Source organism: Clinocottus analis, unplaced genomic scaffold, assembly GCF_023055335.1.
Source record: "Clinocottus analis isolate CAN_PGR_092001 unplaced genomic scaffold, fCliAna1.0.p SCAF_9, whole genome shotgun sequence".
NCBI classification, from domain to species: domain Eukaryota; kingdom Metazoa; phylum Chordata; class Actinopteri; order Perciformes; family Cottidae; genus Clinocottus; species Clinocottus analis.
Window position 1 is genome coordinate 7,383,786 of NW_027176251.1, and position 17,085 is coordinate 7,400,870.

The 17,085-nt window shown below is 40.9% G+C and overlaps 2 protein-coding genes across 6 annotated transcripts; both read left to right on the forward strand.

Moving 5' to 3' along the window:
• The first annotated feature begins 738 nt into the window (after positions 1 to 738).
• Positions 739 to 12,873, forward strand: pex5 (peroxisomal biogenesis factor 5). Of its 5 annotated transcripts, XM_068569596.1 has the most exons (18): positions 739 to 981; positions 1,776 to 1,840; positions 2,789 to 2,949; positions 3,055 to 3,093; positions 3,274 to 3,391; positions 3,505 to 3,651; positions 4,751 to 4,835; positions 5,252 to 5,342; positions 5,642 to 5,764; positions 6,816 to 6,929; positions 7,306 to 7,389; positions 7,659 to 7,778; positions 7,981 to 8,124; positions 8,289 to 8,359; positions 9,920 to 10,141; positions 10,278 to 10,443; positions 10,534 to 10,691; positions 11,617 to 12,873. In XM_068569596.1, the coding sequence occupies exons 3-18, from the start codon at positions 2,836 to 2,838 to the stop codon at positions 11,861 to 11,863; spliced, it is 2,043 nt and encodes a 680-aa protein (XP_068425697.1). In that variant the 5' UTR covers positions 739 to 981; positions 1,776 to 1,840; positions 2,789 to 2,835; the 3' UTR covers positions 11,864 to 12,873. The 5 variants fall into 5 exon arrangements, with proteins under 5 accessions (XP_068425697.1, XP_068425696.1, XP_068425698.1 ...); XM_068569595.1 differs by lacking the exon at positions 1,776 to 1,840; XM_068569597.1 differs by lacking the exon at positions 1,776 to 1,840 and having other exon boundaries at positions 739 to 974.
• Positions 12,874 to 13,658: 785 nt separating this feature from the next.
• cdca3 (cell division cycle associated 3) lies at positions 13,659 to 16,482 on the forward strand. The gene is made up of 6 exons (XM_068570299.1): positions 13,659 to 13,791; positions 14,420 to 14,561; positions 14,635 to 14,737; positions 14,829 to 15,743; positions 15,817 to 15,884; positions 16,071 to 16,482. Exons 2-6 carry the CDS (start codon positions 14,433 to 14,435, stop codon positions 16,161 to 16,163), a joined length of 1,308 nt encoding a protein of 435 aa, XP_068426400.1. The 5' UTR covers positions 13,659 to 13,791; positions 14,420 to 14,432; the 3' UTR covers positions 16,164 to 16,482.
• Positions 16,483 to 17,085: the final 603 nt, after the last annotated feature.

Below are 17,085 nucleotides of genomic sequence, written 5' to 3' on the forward strand. Positions count from 1 at the left end.
CTGCATTCACAATATGCATGTCATTATATTAAAGCATGCATGTATTAGCAGCAGCAGTATATTTGCTAAGTATTAAAAGCAAAGGGAATCATTATGCAAAGTAGTCAAGATTTCTATAACTACATTTGATTATTGATGCATATACTGGTAAGTGCAGCACTATAATGTTACAGCTGTTTCATGTGACGCTAATTTTAACAAAATGTTGGGCATCTTTGCAACGTTGCATTATATTTTATGATATTACATGGTGTGTTTTGGGGAAAGATTTAAACCTATGTAGTTACTAATATAGTAGTAGGTACTATGCAGTAAAGTTGGACTTTATAGCTTGCCTCAAAATTGTACCAAAGTACAGTAGCAACTTGGGTAAATGTATCTGTTTATATTCCTCCCCAAAGCATAAAATAAATAAAAACACTTTCAAAGATGCCATTTTGCACGATCTCCCCATTGTAGCCTACTTTCACACTTGAAAAGTAGTCAGATACCTCTACACTTAATTTTAAGTCAAAAGTTGCATGCAGGACTTTCACACGTTGCTATTGCACATTGTATAAGTATACAGAACATAAAAAATAGATTTTACTGCAAATCTTTTTCGTCTCGAAAGGTGTTTCTGAGCCCACACTCCTGATTCGCCGGACTCTGATCTCTGCGCATTGCGTATTTTACGTAAAACCTTCAACGTTACGTTCATTTTTTTTCCGCAGGCCGTGACATCTTCTTCCGTAAACCCGGTTTGAGAATACGATCCATCGTAACGTTCCGAGACGATCCTCGCGATCAGTGACGGGTTTTGTGTGTCATGGAGGAGGAAGGTAAATAAACCAGAAGCGCTAACAAACACACAGCGGCTACTTTTCACACGGTTACCGGGGGACGTTGGACGCTGCGGCAACTTCCGCGGCGCTACGGTCGGAGAGGACGGACCCGGAGCGGAGGGACCGTCGCCTCGGTGACAGCAGCAGCAGGTCGGCGGTGAGATGAACACCAAGCCTCTCAGGCTGCACACAAAACACCTCACTGGCCCTGCAAGGAGCTAGCTCGCTGGCTAACACTTCACTATTGTTGAGCGGCTAAATGGACCGTCAACGCTTTAAATCGTCTGCTTGAGTCGCTGCTTAGTGAACGGCACGTCTGCTGTAATAGATGAGATGCTCACAGGGACATTTGCGGAGCTCAATTCCGCTCTTTGTGACTAAAGCTACAGTTAGCATCGGGCAAAACAATCAACCGTCAGCAAACACACGCTACAAACCAGTAACCTGCTTTGACACGTGCCAGTGGTTTGACAGTTTAACTAAACTGACTACCTTCAGAGGTGCACGGTTGAGTATTTTCCGAAAAGGGGAATTATTGTCTCAATAAAAGTGCATTATGTGTGAACGTGCAGGACAACAACACAAACCTACAGTCGTTTCACCCAGTGGGCTCGCGCTATGTAACGGGGAGGTGAGCACGTTAGGTGTTAGCTGTCTGGGACACTGTGTATTAATATATCTGTCTAATCCTCTTACTTTGACCCTAATCACCACACAGGACAGCAGCTCTTTGAATCAGATACAATTAATGGCCCTTAAATCGATAGCTATAGACTGTAAGAGTGATATGCAGTCTCCCTGTAGACTGGACTATTGAATATGCTCTGTAATGTTTTTAAATGAACATTGCCTCAGTGGAATAGAATAAAAAGCAAGTGGGAAAGATTGGGAATTACATTTCTATTCCTGACTGTTCATTATGGAAAGTGTAACCATTATGTTTCCCTCCAGGGGGATAGAGAAGTTGAGTAGGCCAGCTTGTACAGCAGTTTGTCAGCTGCTCATCCTGGATATAGGTCAGTGAGATGAGCATAATTTCCTCTAGGACCACTTATTATTCAGAAAGTTTGTCTATTAGGACTGAATCATTGTCTATCAGGATTTTTGCTATTGTTTTTTCTTTTGGAGGGATCAGGTGACTGATCATCAGAGATCCTAAATGGGGTCCAAATAGAACCTAAAATCACTATTTTATTTATTACATGATTCAAACTCTGGGTATATTGTAAATTGCCATACAGGTAGGCATATTTGTAAGTTGTGATTTTGGGCTATTCAAATTCAATTAAATAGATGCCATTGACAAGTAATTAATTCAGTACCTTACTTAAAAATATCAAAAGGTAGTTGTGCGAAATTCATAATTTCAAGTTATGTCAAAGAGTAAATGTTGTCTCAACAAAAGGGGCCATGCCAAAAACTCTTTAAAAACAATCTATACAAAATACATCATTTTGAATTTCAGTACTGCACAGTTTTTGATATTGGTGCTAATATATTTCTGGGCTCAGTACCAAAGGAGTATTTTGGTCCGATACCCAGCTCTATATGATAGTAATACTAGTCAGTAGTCAATAGTTATTGGTTGTAACAATAGGGTCATAATAGCATTTTGTTGTCGCAAGAACTGCATTGCATGCAGTTGCAAGCTACAATCCTCTGAATTTATGAGACCAGCTGAGTGAAATATGCAGTGACTGCCTGTGCCTGCCGGCCCATCATGACCACATTATTAATGGTTCACCCTAAGCCAGGAAATGACACGGAAAACAGCAGATGGAGCTTGAGTTTGGTTATGTGACTATCTGTGCTGCGACATTTTGAATAATGTAGAGAAGACAAAAGGTGATTCACTTTGACTGAATACTCTAACAAAGAGGATTCCATAAACTAAATGCAGGCTTAATTTTGTGTAGATTGTCCAAACACAAACGGAGTAATTCACCTGTTCTTTCTCTTCTCAGTCTCTTCTCAGGTGGTCTGATTGGGTTTGCCTCGTCCTTGTGTTGCCATGGCAATGAGGGAGTTGGTGGAGGCAGAATGTGGGGGAGCCAATCCCCTCATGAAGTTGACCGGTCACATGACCAAGGAAGGGGGGGCATGGCGGCACCACCCGACACCAACAGTGAGTAATTTTCACATCACCATTAATAGTTCAAATAGCTGAATTCATCATTTATGTAATGTGTTGTCATGAAATGTCTGTTTTTCTTCCTTCTTGTTTTCTCAGATTCCCCCATCTCCCATTGAAATTGCAACTGAAGAAGAGGTCAATGCTCATGTTTTTTTTTTGTTTTTTTTTTACATATTTAGCATGTTGTGTTGTCTATGATACTTTTTCATGTTCAGTTCATGTCTCTCACTCTGAAGCGATTTTAGCTGTGTAACTCTGTGTATACTGGCTGCAATTTCCTAATATAGTAAAATAATGGTTTTATTTTTGCTGCAGTTGGTGAATGAGTTCCTTCAAGCGCCTCCCCGACCCCCACACACATTTGACATGGGCCAGCTGTTGGAGGAAATGCAGCAGATTGACCAGCAGAGCTACAGACAAGCTCCTCAGAGAGGTGCGCTTGATTAATATGATTATTTCTCTTGTATTTTATACACCAATTTCAGCTATTTTTAAGTGATTGTTTTTTCCCTGACATTTTAAGCACCACATATTTCCATGTCATAGCTCCAGATGTGGCAGCGTTGGCCCTCTCTGGTGATTGGACGGCTGAGTTCCTCTCGGGTCCTGATTCGGCCTCCGCTCCAGGGATCATCGCTCTTGGTGATGCAGCAGATGCTGATTGGACGAAAGAATTTATTGCTGAGGCGGCAGGTAGTTTAAGTTTGTTATAGTTTATTTTTGCCCTCTGGACACACACTTTGCCTAATTAAACCAATTTACTTTTTTTATTGCCATCTCATTTTTTTTCTTCAAATTGAACAATATATTGACTGTTTAAAGTGTACTATAAATAAATACATACAAATCACTTGCATCAGGTGGCCTGATAGGGACCGTGTGCAAGAGAATTCCACTCAGAAACTGTTGGACTCTACAAACTCTGCTGCTTTACTGGACTACAAGTCATCATTAATATATACATACTGGGAGAGCTTTGTTCCAACAACCCAGGACGGTTAGCACAAGCTCCTGCACTCGAGACCACTCCGTGAGCTTGTGCTGGTAGCCCCGCCCCCTTGAGCCCACAGCATGGAGGCAACAGGAGAGGGAGCGGAGCACTGACTGCACTCTGAGCCGCGCTATTTTAATAAAGTATCGATACTAAAAATATATAAAATCCTATAATTTTTAACGTACAGGTACCGCGCAGTATCAGTATACCGTGCAACATTACAGTGTAGTGTAAAAACAAAAGTATTTAAATCGGCTGAGGCACCGAAATCTGCGTTGTGTCTTGGTCTGGTAGGTACCGGACGTCGTGGAACCGGTGCCATATTAGCACTAGTTCTCGGTACCCTACTGTTATGTGTTATGTGGTATGTTTATATGTAGCGCATACAGGTAGGCTACAGGCGAGGCAACGCCTCTGCCAGGTTTCCCCTCAACCCGTCTCTAGCACTGTCTTCGGCTGTCGCTCCCCTACAGATCCAAATATTTAGTATTCCATCTGGAAAGTGTCTGTGAGCGCCAAACAACGCGGGCTTGTGTCCTATTTGGGGATTTTGTCCTAGAGCTCCAAAAACTGTCGGCGAGAGGAAAATAACAGCCAAAATTGTGAAGTGCGAAGGAGACATAATGAGCCTTCCATTTGTATGGTACCATCATCAGTCTGTCAGATCTCATCAATCTTTACTGACATCAGAGCAAACCTGCCTTGAATAAATCATTTTAGTTTTGCAATGCGTGTACTTTTTAATAATGTGCCCATCCGCTGTATTTGTCCTCATTTTTTTGCACTTCTTTGCTCCAGATCCTGGACGCTGGGCGGAGGAGTATCTGGAACAGTCAGAGGAGAAGTTGTGGCTGGGAGACCTGGGAGACCCGGAGAAGGAATGGTTAGAACAGGACATGGATGGAGAGAGTTGAACGCTTGTAGTTGACAAAAGACTACTTAATAGATACTTCAGGCACACTTAATGAATGTTGATCCAAGGCCAGACTGAATGAAAATAGGAGCACAAATAGACAAAGGAGAGCATTTCTAAACATTGATCATGTTTTTCATGTCTAGTTGTTGTGTGGTTGTGTTTGTTGAGTTGAAATTTTTCAGACTTTAATTTTGTATCAGCGTGTCCTTCCTCGATGTTTAATCATCAACGTAGTGCACTGACCTCAAAAAGATTCACCTGTTACAACCTTGAGCCTGAATTGAGTTGTTCCGGCCTTCATATACAGAATGAAAGAGAACTGTTCCTTCTAGTTGTGTAACTCCTCTCAGGATGATATGAACATTTGCTTGTTGATGTTATAGGACGAAGGAGTACCAAGCAGGGGAGGAGCTGAAGCAGACAGCCAATGAGCTTGTCTCAAAAGTTGACGACCCCAAGTTACAAAACACTGAGGTGAGCAGTGGCTTCATGTTCATGCCACTCATTCATTGGATCATTTATCTTCTATCACCATATCCTTTCGCTTTTTCTTTTACACTTTTGTAGAGAAGTTCTTTGGGAGGATAGTGCATTAGTAACGTTGATGACTTTAGTTTCATTCACGTTTTTTCAAGGTCATTGCCTTAGTTTGGATAGAAAGTTGTTGGTTTGGAAAGAAACTAGTAGTGTATTTAGTATAAATTTGACCGATTAGTAATGCTAAAATGCATTTTTATTCTCATGTTTTTTGTTTTTTTTCCGTTGTTGTGTAGTTCCTGCGATTCATTAAGCAGATTGGCGAGGGCAGTGTGACAGTGGAGAGCAAGACAGACAAACAGCTCAAAGATAAAGCTCAGGCCGAGGAGGCTCAGAACTGGGCCTCCAACCTCAACCAGGTACGAGTCACTGCCCACTGAGGAGGGGGTGGTTGCTACTGGGAAGACATTGGGGAGGCACAGTGGTTCGCTATTGCAGCGTATACTCTGCCTTGTGATGCAGAGTAACATTTTCCACTAATGTAACCAAAAGCAGCCGCTGCACTCGCTGAAACATGAAGCTCAAGGCTGCACAGCATTGCAGATGGGTTTTATTCAGCAATGAGAGGGTGACGATGAGCTTCTCTTCTTCTGCAGCTTGTTTACAATCAAGCTCTGGTTATTCCCACCGTGACTCAGCTCTACTTCAGTTTTTGATTTTAATTAGCTTGTGAGTAATTACTTGGACTTTCTCCACTTTAGGCAGAAAAAGGCTGATGCCAGATTTTTTAATTTTACTAGACTGTTTTCTGTAATCACAAAACTGTAGAAGTCTATTTCTGCCAAGAAGAGAAAAAAGTCAAAAGTTAGATATGAATAACAAAATGTTTTTCTTACAAATACATAATTTGGTTTAACTACTAATCTTATAATTTTTACTTTTGGTTTTAAGATAGTTGGTGTGAATATTATTTTTTGACTCAATAGTTTTAGACTTTATTTCCTAATTTATTTAATTATTTTTGACATAGTAAATTATTATTTTCTATGAAATAGTAAGAACATTTTTTTTTTTATTTTCAAGTTTTTATTTTTTATCACTCCTGACCTTTTGTCTTTGTTTTTTTCTTATCCTGGCTGATAAGGGCGTCCATATTATGTTGTGCATGTGTAGCTCTCAGTCCTGTTTTCAATGAATATCTAACCACCATGGCTCCATTGTACTTAATCGCCCTCTAACTCTGACGTGTACTTTCCCCATTTTTTAACTTGCCTTCGAACTCTTGGCTTGCCATTTCCTCAATTAACAACCGCCATTCATCAATTCCTCCTACCACTTAAACTTCTCCTACTCTGCCCACCCCTTCAAAAAAAAAAAAAAAAAACTCCTCACCAATCGCTCCCGCCGCCACCTCCTCCTCAAAACATTGCCCCATTCCCCACCGCCACCCCTCCTCGCATCACGCCATAGTTCCTGACGAAGACGGGGGGAGGGAGTCTTCCCCTGGAACTCCCAGAGAGGAATAAGAAGATTGAGAAAGTTAAAGCTAAACAAGCACAGCAGTGGGCCAAGGTCATCAGGCAGGTAGGACCTCTGTGGTCGTGGCAGCGCTAGGTTTGTAAGTTTTAGCTACAGGTAATGCAGCGAGATAAGTTTTGCTTCTAGTGTCGTTGAGTTTTGTCCTCCGCATAAACGGTAAGATGCACTCAGCTTATTATTTGTTGCTATCAAGTGATTATTGTATTCGCTGAATAAACCAGAGGTTCAATAAGTAGAATTGTTAGGAAGGCATGAGAGAAAATTTGCTTTTTCTGTGTTTCTTCTTTCATCTCCTCTCCATTCACTTCCCTTTATGTTTTCCCTGTTTTAATGTCCCCAATTCTCGGCTTTAATAACAATTTGCATAGCCAGCGCATCCTTTTCGGGTCAACGACTGTCATTGCTCCTCATTGTTCTGTAGGTGTCGCAGGACTCAGCTGAAGCCTGGGTAGATGAGTTTGCCACATCAGGACCGGATTTCCAACAAGCTAAAGCTGCAGTGGAGGTGATACAAGAATCAGTGACAACTTAAAGTCTAAAAACATAGCTAAAATAATAGATATTAAATGGGAGCAGTGGTAACAGAGAGGTTAAAGCAATCTGTGTCCAAAAACACAAACCGCTGTCTTTCTCTTTTAAATTTGTTAAGGAAACACCATCAATACACTCTTGTCTGTCCCTTGGAGAAGGAAAGGTCAATTTTGTCTATAATACAGGATGATATATGATGTGATGAGACTGTGAAGTAATGATGTGCATCTGTCATTTTGTCAGAGTGATGTGGATTTCTGGGAGAAGCTGCAGCAGGAGTGGGAGGAGATGGCTAAGAGGGACGCAGAGAGCCACCCCTGGCTGTCTGACTTCGATCAGCTACTCAGCACTTCCTATGACAAGGTAGCCGTCAACCTGCTCGGAAAAGTTCACATGGTGGAGGATTTCAGTGTTTTTGCACAGACAGCGCTTCTTGATGTACAAAAGGACATGAAGTACAGTGTGTTACAACTTCTTATGTGTTTGATTTTGACTCTGCATCATGCTCTGTTGGAACAGTTCATTGATAAAAATGTCCTCCATATCTTCCTTCTGTTTGTCCCAGGGGTATCAGTTTGAAGAGGACAACCCCTATTTATCCAACCCTGACCCTTTGTCAGAGGGAGTGAAGAGGATGGAGGCCGGGGACATCCCTGGTGCTGTACGCTTCTTTGAAAGTGCTGTACAGAAAGAACCAGAGAACCAGCTGGTGAGACTTTAACAGCCTATGGCTTCTTTCAACCTCTTATTAATTAATGTAAGAACAATCCAAAAAGTATTTTTACTTGTCATAGAACTTGCATTTGTCTCTCCCACAGAGGGCAGTTGTAATAACTGTGTGGTGTGTGTACATTTATATTCATTAAATTGCAGGCTTGGCAATATCTGGGAACCTGTCAGGCAGAGAACGAGCAGGAATTTGCCGCCATCAGTGCTCTCCGCAGGTTGGGAATCAGAGTTACATATTAAAGTAGTGTATGCTGGGTAATAGTTACAGTTCCATATTTTTTTTATATCCATATTGCAGACATTGTTAAGAAACTGTAAATGTTATGATACTAATGGTACTCGTCTGTATTGGAATTAAGAGATTCAAGATTCCAGATGTTTTTACTGTCATATGCACAGATAACAGACAGTTATTCTACACAATGAAAAGCTTATTTTGCTCGGTCATCCAAACAGAATTATAATGAAGTTGAAATTAAAAAATAAAATGAGGCACAAAATAAAAAAGATATAAACAAATACAGTATTGCACAAAAATATGATGATAGCATTGCAATGATAAATATGACAGCAGTATTGCTGATTGTATCTTTAAACACTATGCATTGCTACAACATTACAATTTGTCGGAAAGTTCACGTGCTGACGGACACTCTTGAGGTTGCGATGGTTGAAATTGTAGAAATCTTGTTTTGAAATCGCCGGCTACAACAAACACAGCGTCCAGGTCTCCAGTGTCTTGTTAACTGATGACGTTATGCTGCAGCCCCAATGCCGTTGTGAAGTCCGCTCATGGCGGGATGTAAACTGCCAGTATAAACACGGAACTGAACTGCACTTGGCAAATAAAATCAGAATCAGAAACTTTTTATTGACACTTGAGTTAGTACAAACGAGGAATTTGTCCCGGCGGAAGGTGCATCACAACAACAGCAACAACAGAGAACATTTAACTATACAAGAGAAAGTATAAAATAACGTTTGGATAAAAAACAAGTAATAAGTAAGTAAATAAGTAAGGCTCTACATTTTACCACCGACGGTTCAACACTGGCTGAGCAGTGTCTTTCAGCCACTTGTACGTCCGAGCGCCACCTGTTGTTCACGTAGACACAGACGCCGTCGCCTCTCGTCTTTTCCGAGGCCCCGCGGTAGACAGAGTGTGTCGCAAGATGGTGGAGTCGGGAATGTTGTCTGAGAGCCAGGTTTCCGTGAAAATAAGAGCACAACATACTCTCATCTCACGCTGCGTTGTAGTCCTAGTCTCAGCTCAGAGAGAGCGGACATTAGCTAACAACAGGCTAGGTAGTGGTGGTCGAGTAGCCATATATAATAGATAAATATCTATATTTAATTATCTATATTTAAGATATATATTTATAAATATTTCTATTTAAAATAAAATAAACATTAAATTAATTAAAATTAGTCTTGATTCACTCAGTTGTAGATTAATAATGATCTTAATGGAGGTAGGCAAGCTGCTTTTTCGGCCTCTTTTGTGTAAACATCCACAACAAATACAAAAATGCACAAGTCTAAATGGTTAGATCGATTCCATCCTGTTACCTTATCAATATGATTGTTTAGCAATCTTCCTGCATAGATTGTTGTCTGTAGTTGCCACCTTTCCCAGTTTTCCCTATGTCCATAAATGTTGACAGTAAAATTCGACCTCATTAATTAACCATTTGACCATTTCTAACATTTGCTTTCTCAACTCAAAGCATGTCCTTGTTCCCTTCTCTGACTTGTTCCCTCTATTCATTCACTAGATGTATAGAGCTGAAGAACGACAACCTGACTGCTCTGATGGCGTTGGCCGTCAGTTTCACTAACGAGTCGCTGCACAGGCAGGCCTGTGAGACTCTTCGTGATTGGCTAAAGCACAACCCTAATTACCGCTCCGTGTGGGAGCAGAATAAGGGCGAACACCAGCAGGAAGGTGTCGGCGAAAGGGAGAAAGAGAGGGAGAGGTTCGGCTCACTGCTGCCAGAGTGAGTATCACACACACAAGTGGGATTCTGATTAATTTTAGTTTTAAACACGCAGATCTAGTAATTCAAGTGTTTTTCATTTATTGTATTTATTTAGTCTTTTAACTCTTCGACTCTTTTTTTTTTTCATACACAGAGCTTTGTTTACAGATGTTCAGTCCCTGTTCCTGCAAGCAGCCAACTCCGACCCCGCCCAGGTGGACCCCCAGCTGCAGTGTGGCCTGGGAGTTCTCTTCAACCTCAGCGGGGAGTACGACAAGGCGGTGGACTGTTTCAGCGCCGCTCTGTCTGTCACGCCGCAGGTTAGTGAAGAAGCCGTGTTGAGTTAGTAATGCCGGTCTTTACGCCGCATAATCTATCTGTTTCTGAGCTCCGTCGTCTGTCTCCATCAGGACTACCTGCTGTGGAATAAATTGGGTGCCACACTAGCCAACGGAAGCCGCTCAGAGGAGGCGGTGGCCGCCTACAGGAGAGCTCTGGAGCTGCAGCCCGGTTTCATACGCAGTCGTTACAACTTGGGAATCAGCTGTGTCAACTTAGGGGCACACAGGTGAGGGATACGTTATTTGATTAGTAGATTTGTATTTTGTCTTTAAAAGTTTTTTCATTTTGCTGAAGCCACCATGTTTACTGCTTCCTGTTACATTAGATTGATGCTATGAATGAGTGACACTCCACTGCTGTGGCATGAAAGTGTGAGGATGCTTCTTTGTAATGATCATAGATTTACAAAAAAATAAGGGTGAGGTTGTTGTAAACGTGAGCAAAAATGTATATTTGTGTAAAATGGGTGAAAGGAACATTAAGTGCTCAATGCCAGTTGTCAGACTAAAGGTTTTGAAGTTGGTTTGATTATTTTTAAAATATGTAGGATTTGCTGAAAAAAGGTTTCACAAAATTCCTTTACAAGAAAAAACTAAATGTCTGTGTTAGTTTCTGATTCATTACCAGAAAATCATCTCTGTGTTGGCTTTATTTTGACATAATTGATTACATTTTTTGGTATATCCAGTGTTCTATTAAAACCTGACAAACCCTGGTACAATTACATCCTTCTACTTCCACTAGATGGCAACAGCACTTTTGTAAAACACGCTCAGTTGTTAGTTTATTATGTACACATGCTGTTTAATTCAGCTTCTCTGAAATAAATCTAACTTTTTATGATGACTATAATATTCAGGGGTTTTTTTTTAATGTCTCAAAGACGATGATTTAACTTGTTTGTGGTGTTGTTAAACTGTATTGCATCATACTGAAAGTGTATTACATTTTTGTCCACCCCATTTAAATATTAGAGTGTAGATTTAAAAAAAAAAAGAAGGGCTCAATGTCATTTATTATATTTGACAATTCTGTATTACATCACTACAACTAGTATATCATTGGGCTCTAAGTAATTAGGAAAATTTGTATGAGTTTATTTAAAATTTGTATTTGAAACTAAATAAGCGTTCTCTCTCCTTCATCATCAGAGAGGCAGTGGAGCACTTCCTTGAAGCTCTATCTCTACAGCGTCAGGCCTCCGGACACGGAGCGAGAGCTGCGAAGGGACCAGGAGGTGTCGCAGCCACCATGATGTCTGACAACATATGGTCCACTTTGCGCATGGCTCTCAGCATGATGGGGGAGAGCCCCCTGTACGCTGCAGCAGACCATCGGGACTTGGACACGTTGCTGGCTCACTTCTCCCAGAGAGAGGTGGACGGCGGGACAGAATGAGGACCAGCCAGGGGGGGGCTGATTGAGTGTGAGTGTGTTTTGCTGGGAGGTAAATGTCTGGGTGACTGAATGAAGCGAAGAGGAATCAAAGTGGTAACGGTTATAGAGAAACAGACGAGGAAGACACTGTGAATTACCCACCATACAAGAGACATCATCTTGTGGTTATGTGCGCTTGAAGGACTTCCATCAAACATTGCAGTATTAGTCTCTCCCTGGAAGACGCAGCCAGCAGTGGTACAGTCACGTCACTGTGTTTGACATGTTTGACAGTCCTCATAATTCATCTTACTCTGTTGATCTACAGAACTGGGTTCAATGTCACTTTTGTTGTTGATATGAAATTTGTACTCGCTGAAGAAAGTAAACTATTAAGGATGATGATGAATCAACGCTCTCACGGTTTTTCTTAACTGCAGGTTGTAGGTTAAACTGTATACTCACTACGTTTATATAGATTAAAGGTACAATATTAAAAAGAGTACTGCTTTTTATCAAAAGTTCTCCCAAGAGAAGGATTAGGTCAGTCCGGAGTACAAACTAATCAGATGTGCAGCAGCGTTTTATTTTTTTTTACACATTATTTAATTTTTGGGTGATTAATTATCAACCAGGATATTGAACATATGGACTGTTATGGTAGGGTGTGTGTGTGTGTGTGTGTGTGTGTGTGTGTGTGTGTGTGTGTGTGTGTGTGTGTGTGTGTGTGTGTGTGTGTGTAAAGCGTGTGTGTGTGTGTGTTTTGGATCGAATGGGGGATTTAATTGTGCATTGCGCTGATTATAAGATCATATAATTGTACTATCATTTAGGATGATTTCTCTGGGCTCCTCCCTTATCTTGCTCTTTTTCATATGGCTCTTGTAAAACAATTTGCTTTGTTGTAAAAATATTGCTATATGCCATATTGTGTATTGTAACATAATTGTTGCACTATAATTGTGCTCAGGCTAGTTGTATCCTGACTGCAATGTTTAATATAATATTCAGCAATAAAGCTTTGAATCCAATCATCTGGAAGTCATTTCTTTCCTGAAACAATTAACAAAATGACTGACAAAAAAGAAACAAATGAATATATTCATAACAATGTAAGAAAATATGCTTTTCACTTACAGATATACTTTTTTGTATTACAGCTGTAAAACATTTACTTAAGAATAAAGATGTTAAACCTGTTCAAATTCATTCTTTTACGTTAATGTCAGTTTACTCTATGTATGAAGGCTGGCGTAGTTATTAAGTTATGATAAAATGGAAATAGGAAATCTAGGAAATAGAAACAAATGAATTGTGAGATAAAATGTGTTTGTGTTAGTGTTGTGTTTTATGGAAATAGATGTCTGTCCATTCACTAATGCTGAAGGAGGTAACTCATTGGTGATTAAAGTATTTTAATTTGTATATATTTGCAGTATTATGGTGTCCAGTAGCAATCTGGGACATTTATCCAATTTATACATACAAAAACTGGAAATATGTACACAACTATATATATATAATTGAATTATAAATAAACACGGTATTCGGGTAAAATGTATTTATAGAAATGTATTCATGATACGTTATTGTGCTTTGTTCTCCTTGATTTATCTTTCCCTTCTTTACGAGGCAGTTTTACTGTGTTTCGGCTCCAAAGTAACATTTAATTTCTCCACCCTCACGTGACAAAAACAAAGCACGCATTCGTTTTAAATTTCAAAAGCGTTATCTGTGAAAAACCACGCCCAGTTCTTGAACGCGTGCTCTAAACCAATCAGCGTCGAGGAGGTGGAGCGTAAGCTGGCGTTGATTGGTACGTTCAAAAAGGACCCCGTCATTTAAATCTTTTAAAAGTATTGGGCTTCCGCTGTTTATCACAAGTGTGAACTGTTGAGAAAGTAAGAAGAGTTCCTGCAACCCGATCGATTATCTTCGTCTCGTTTTAGGTAAGCCACATCATATTTTTGAGAATGGACACCAAAGTAGCCTGCGATGTATGTCTGTCCGTCGAAGGTTCACGTTAATGTACCATTTAACCTACACGATTCGAAGAAATGACGCTAAATTACGTAAATTGGAGAAACCTCACGCCAACTGACCTGCGCTAAGCTAGCTATTTGTTAACGTGGCAGCAAATGTTACCTTAGCTACTCCTTTAGATTTCAGCTAACTGCTGTTTTGGGATGTTTGTGAATCGTGCGTTGACGTAGTAATACAAGTAAACCAGAGATGTTAAATTTAAAATCATGTGTTCTGTCACTGTACGAGGTTAAATCAAGGTTAACGTTAGTTCTGCAGCATTTACATGCACTCATTTGCATAGTTGGAAGTCAGGAGGGCAAGTTTGTCATTGTCTGGAAATGTGCTTTTGGCATTTTATATAGAAATAACGATGTATTCCTTAAATCCTGTAATATATTTTCTGTATAAAGACGTGTACTGTGTTTTGTACTTGTGTTGTGATACCATATTTGTTCATGTATTACTTTTATGATATTTCTCTGGGAGTCCTTAAAAGTGTATTGTCCCTATAATATGTAACCTTTTTTAATGTTCTATTTACCTGTGATTCAGGTAAAACGGCATCATGGGATCCAGTGAGAGTAAGTCGGTGTCTGCACCAATAAAACCAGAACCAGCAATTCAAAACAGCCGGCTCACTGATCTGATGGATCCTCGCTCTCCTTCAATAGAACTTGATCGTACACCCATTCAGGTAGGTTACCTGACTGACTGTGTATGTGTGTTTGTCTTATAAACGGGTTAACCATACTTAATATTCTCCCTAGGTCGATGGTCTTGTGCCCAAAACCAAGTGTCCACTGGCATTCACTGATCCCCGCTCACCTACTATTGGTGTTAGCCGCACCCCTGTCAGAGAAGCCATGAGAGGTAACCATTTGGCAAAGCCTAACGTTCTGCTAGACTTTTTTAAAACTGAAATATGTCCTGTAATGTGATGTTCCTGCATTTGTCCCTACAGCAACAGTTGGGTCCTTTGCCCGTCGCTTGGGCATGTTTTTGCACAATGAGACTCAAGGGAAACTCAATGAAGCTCCTCAGAAATGCATCAATGATGCTGTGGAGGAGGTGGTCTCGGAGGAGGCTGAAGAGCTGGCTTCCACCGAGCCCCTGCTGCCTCCGCAGCCTTCCCACAACTTTGCCTCCCTGGCTGAGCATACTAACCTGGCTACCCCTGTGCAGCCCCCTCTCAAAAATGTGGGTGACTCAAGCCCCTTTGTGCTTTTTGATAAACCCCAATATGAGGTGGAATTAGAAACTGAGGCAGACATTAGCTTGGAGGAGGGTGAAGAAGCAAGAGAGTCTCCTCTTCACAAGAGACTGAGCATGAGCCTGATAACCTACCATGAGGGGGAAACCTCATCCCAGGTTTTTGCTGTAGTGCATCATGACAGTGCTTCATCCCCAGTGTCCGGTGCAGATGTGGAGCCACTCGAGGACGGTGTGGATCATTCGTATGCCCAACCTTCTGTCACTGGTGAACCAGAAACCCCGGTTGAGCCTTCTCTCTCCTCTGAGTCCGATGGTTCTCCAGCCCAAGTCTCCCCTGCACAGTCTGAGAAAGAAGAGCCATCTTCTGAAGAAATCAAAGAGCTTGAAGAATCTTCTTTGCCTTCTACACCAGAGCAACCGTCTGTCCCCAGCCCTGAGAAGCCACAGCTCAGCACCGGCATCCGCTGCCCCACCTTTGACCCAAAGAGCCCTAGTCAGGTGGTGTTCAAGCCACAGTGGTTGGGAAAAGGTTTTGGCGCCACTGGGCTGAGAGCCAGAGGAGTGCAGGGTAGAAAAGGAGGCTCCTCCCCTCTTGCTGTCCGCATGGCCGTGAAGAAAGTAACCAACGAGAACAAGCGACGGTCTGGAAAACTAAAGCAGAAAGGTGAGGAGAAAGTTTATGGCTTTGCAATATCGCAGATAAGATGTTGTTGCTGAACGTTTTCTTTCTTTTCAAGGTACTGAAGGTCGCTCCCCACTGCAGATCCTTAAGGGGACCAACTCACCCCGTGAACAACTTCCCCAGGTATATTTTCTAAAAACATGCACTCACTGCTAGTGACGGCTACGCTCCGTATACACTGGAACTTTATTTGAAACGATATTCCCTTGTTAAGGTGACGTTGAGTAATTTTGTGGTCCTGAACTGAATTCCAGCACGAAGCGGTAATAAGTTGCTGAGATAACGTGACGTCTCCTCTCCGCTTTTCAGGCGAAGCTGAAGGTGTCCACCCCAGATAAGCAGAGACGGGGACAGATTGACCGCAGAGTGCTGGCAGTGTCTTTGGATAAGGAGAACCGATGATTCACTGCAACGTGTACAGAATCCAACCGCTTTTATATCTCGTAAAACAAGCTTTCATGTGTACAGTTTTCTTTTTTATTGATTTTTGTCCTGTCTGTTCGTTTTTTTTACTGCAGTTTTCTATCCTGTTTTAGCTTGTAAATATATAACTACTTGCATATTTCAGCTTCAACTCTTTGTATTGGTTGTAAACTACTCCTGCTATTGTCTGTCATTTGCTTTGCTTTTTTATTTGGATACCTTCTTATAAGTTAAATGTCTTAACCAAATTGTAAAATTCCTCTTTATTGCTCAAACAGAATAAAAGCTTAACACTAAATATTTGTTAATTTTCCTACAAACATATTGCATAAATATTCTATTGACCTTTTTCATTTGACTCACATAATGCGTTGACATTTATTTATACCAATAAATTGTATGAAATCAAACACTAGAGGGACCCTTAACTTACTTTTTCAGTTTGGCCTTCATGGAGATTCTTTTACAGCAGAATTAAACTTAAAATTACAATTAACAATAACTATGCATTATTTCATGCATCACTCCATATCCAGTGGGTTTCAAATAAGTTGTGAACAGAACTATGACTCAACTTAGTGTGTCAGAAATGATCAGTTAAGACTTGTGTAATGCAGAATCCCATGTTTATTGGACAGTCTTTAAGAAAGGTAGTATTGCTTTATTTTGCAGAGCGTGAATCCAGTGTTGGAAAAGAGGCAGTCCAAATTCTAGTCAGAACTCGGATATGTATTTTCTGTATGTACAAAGTGTCCTTCAGGTTCATCTTGTACCATGCAGAGGAAAAGGTAGCGGTCACATACAGATTCAGATGTATTGCTCCTCATATGCACACAGCAGTTATGATCCATGTAACACTCATACAAATAGTCCTCATGTCCTGAAACAAATGGGGTTATTT

What these genes read in the sequence shown, in the direction of transcription:
- pex5 (XM_068569596.1), top strand. Translation starts at nt 2,836, where the DNA reads ATGGCAATGAGGGAGTTGGTGGAGGCAGAATGTGGGGGAGCCAATCCC. An exon ending in CCAAGTTACAAAACACTGAG is followed by an intron (nt 5,343 to 5,641) that starts GTGAGCAGTGGC and finishes GTTGTTGTGTAG; the next exon opens with TTCCTGCGATTCATTAAGCA. An exon ending in AAGCTAAAGCTGCAGTGGAG is followed by an intron (nt 7,390 to 7,658) that starts GTGATACAAGAA and finishes TCATTTTGTCAG; the next exon opens with AGTGATGTGGATTTCTGGGA.
- cdca3 (XM_068570299.1), top strand. Translation starts at nt 14,433, where the DNA reads ATGGGATCCAGTGAGAGTAAGTCGGTGTCTGCACCAATAAAACCAGAA. An exon ending in TTGATCGTACACCCATTCAG is followed by an intron (nt 14,562 to 14,634) that starts GTAGGTTACCTG and finishes TATTCTCCCTAG; the next exon opens with GTCGATGGTCTTGTGCCCAA. An exon ending in TGTCAGAGAAGCCATGAGAG is followed by an intron (nt 14,738 to 14,828) that starts GTAACCATTTGG and finishes TTGTCCCTACAG; the next exon opens with CAACAGTTGGGTCCTTTGCC.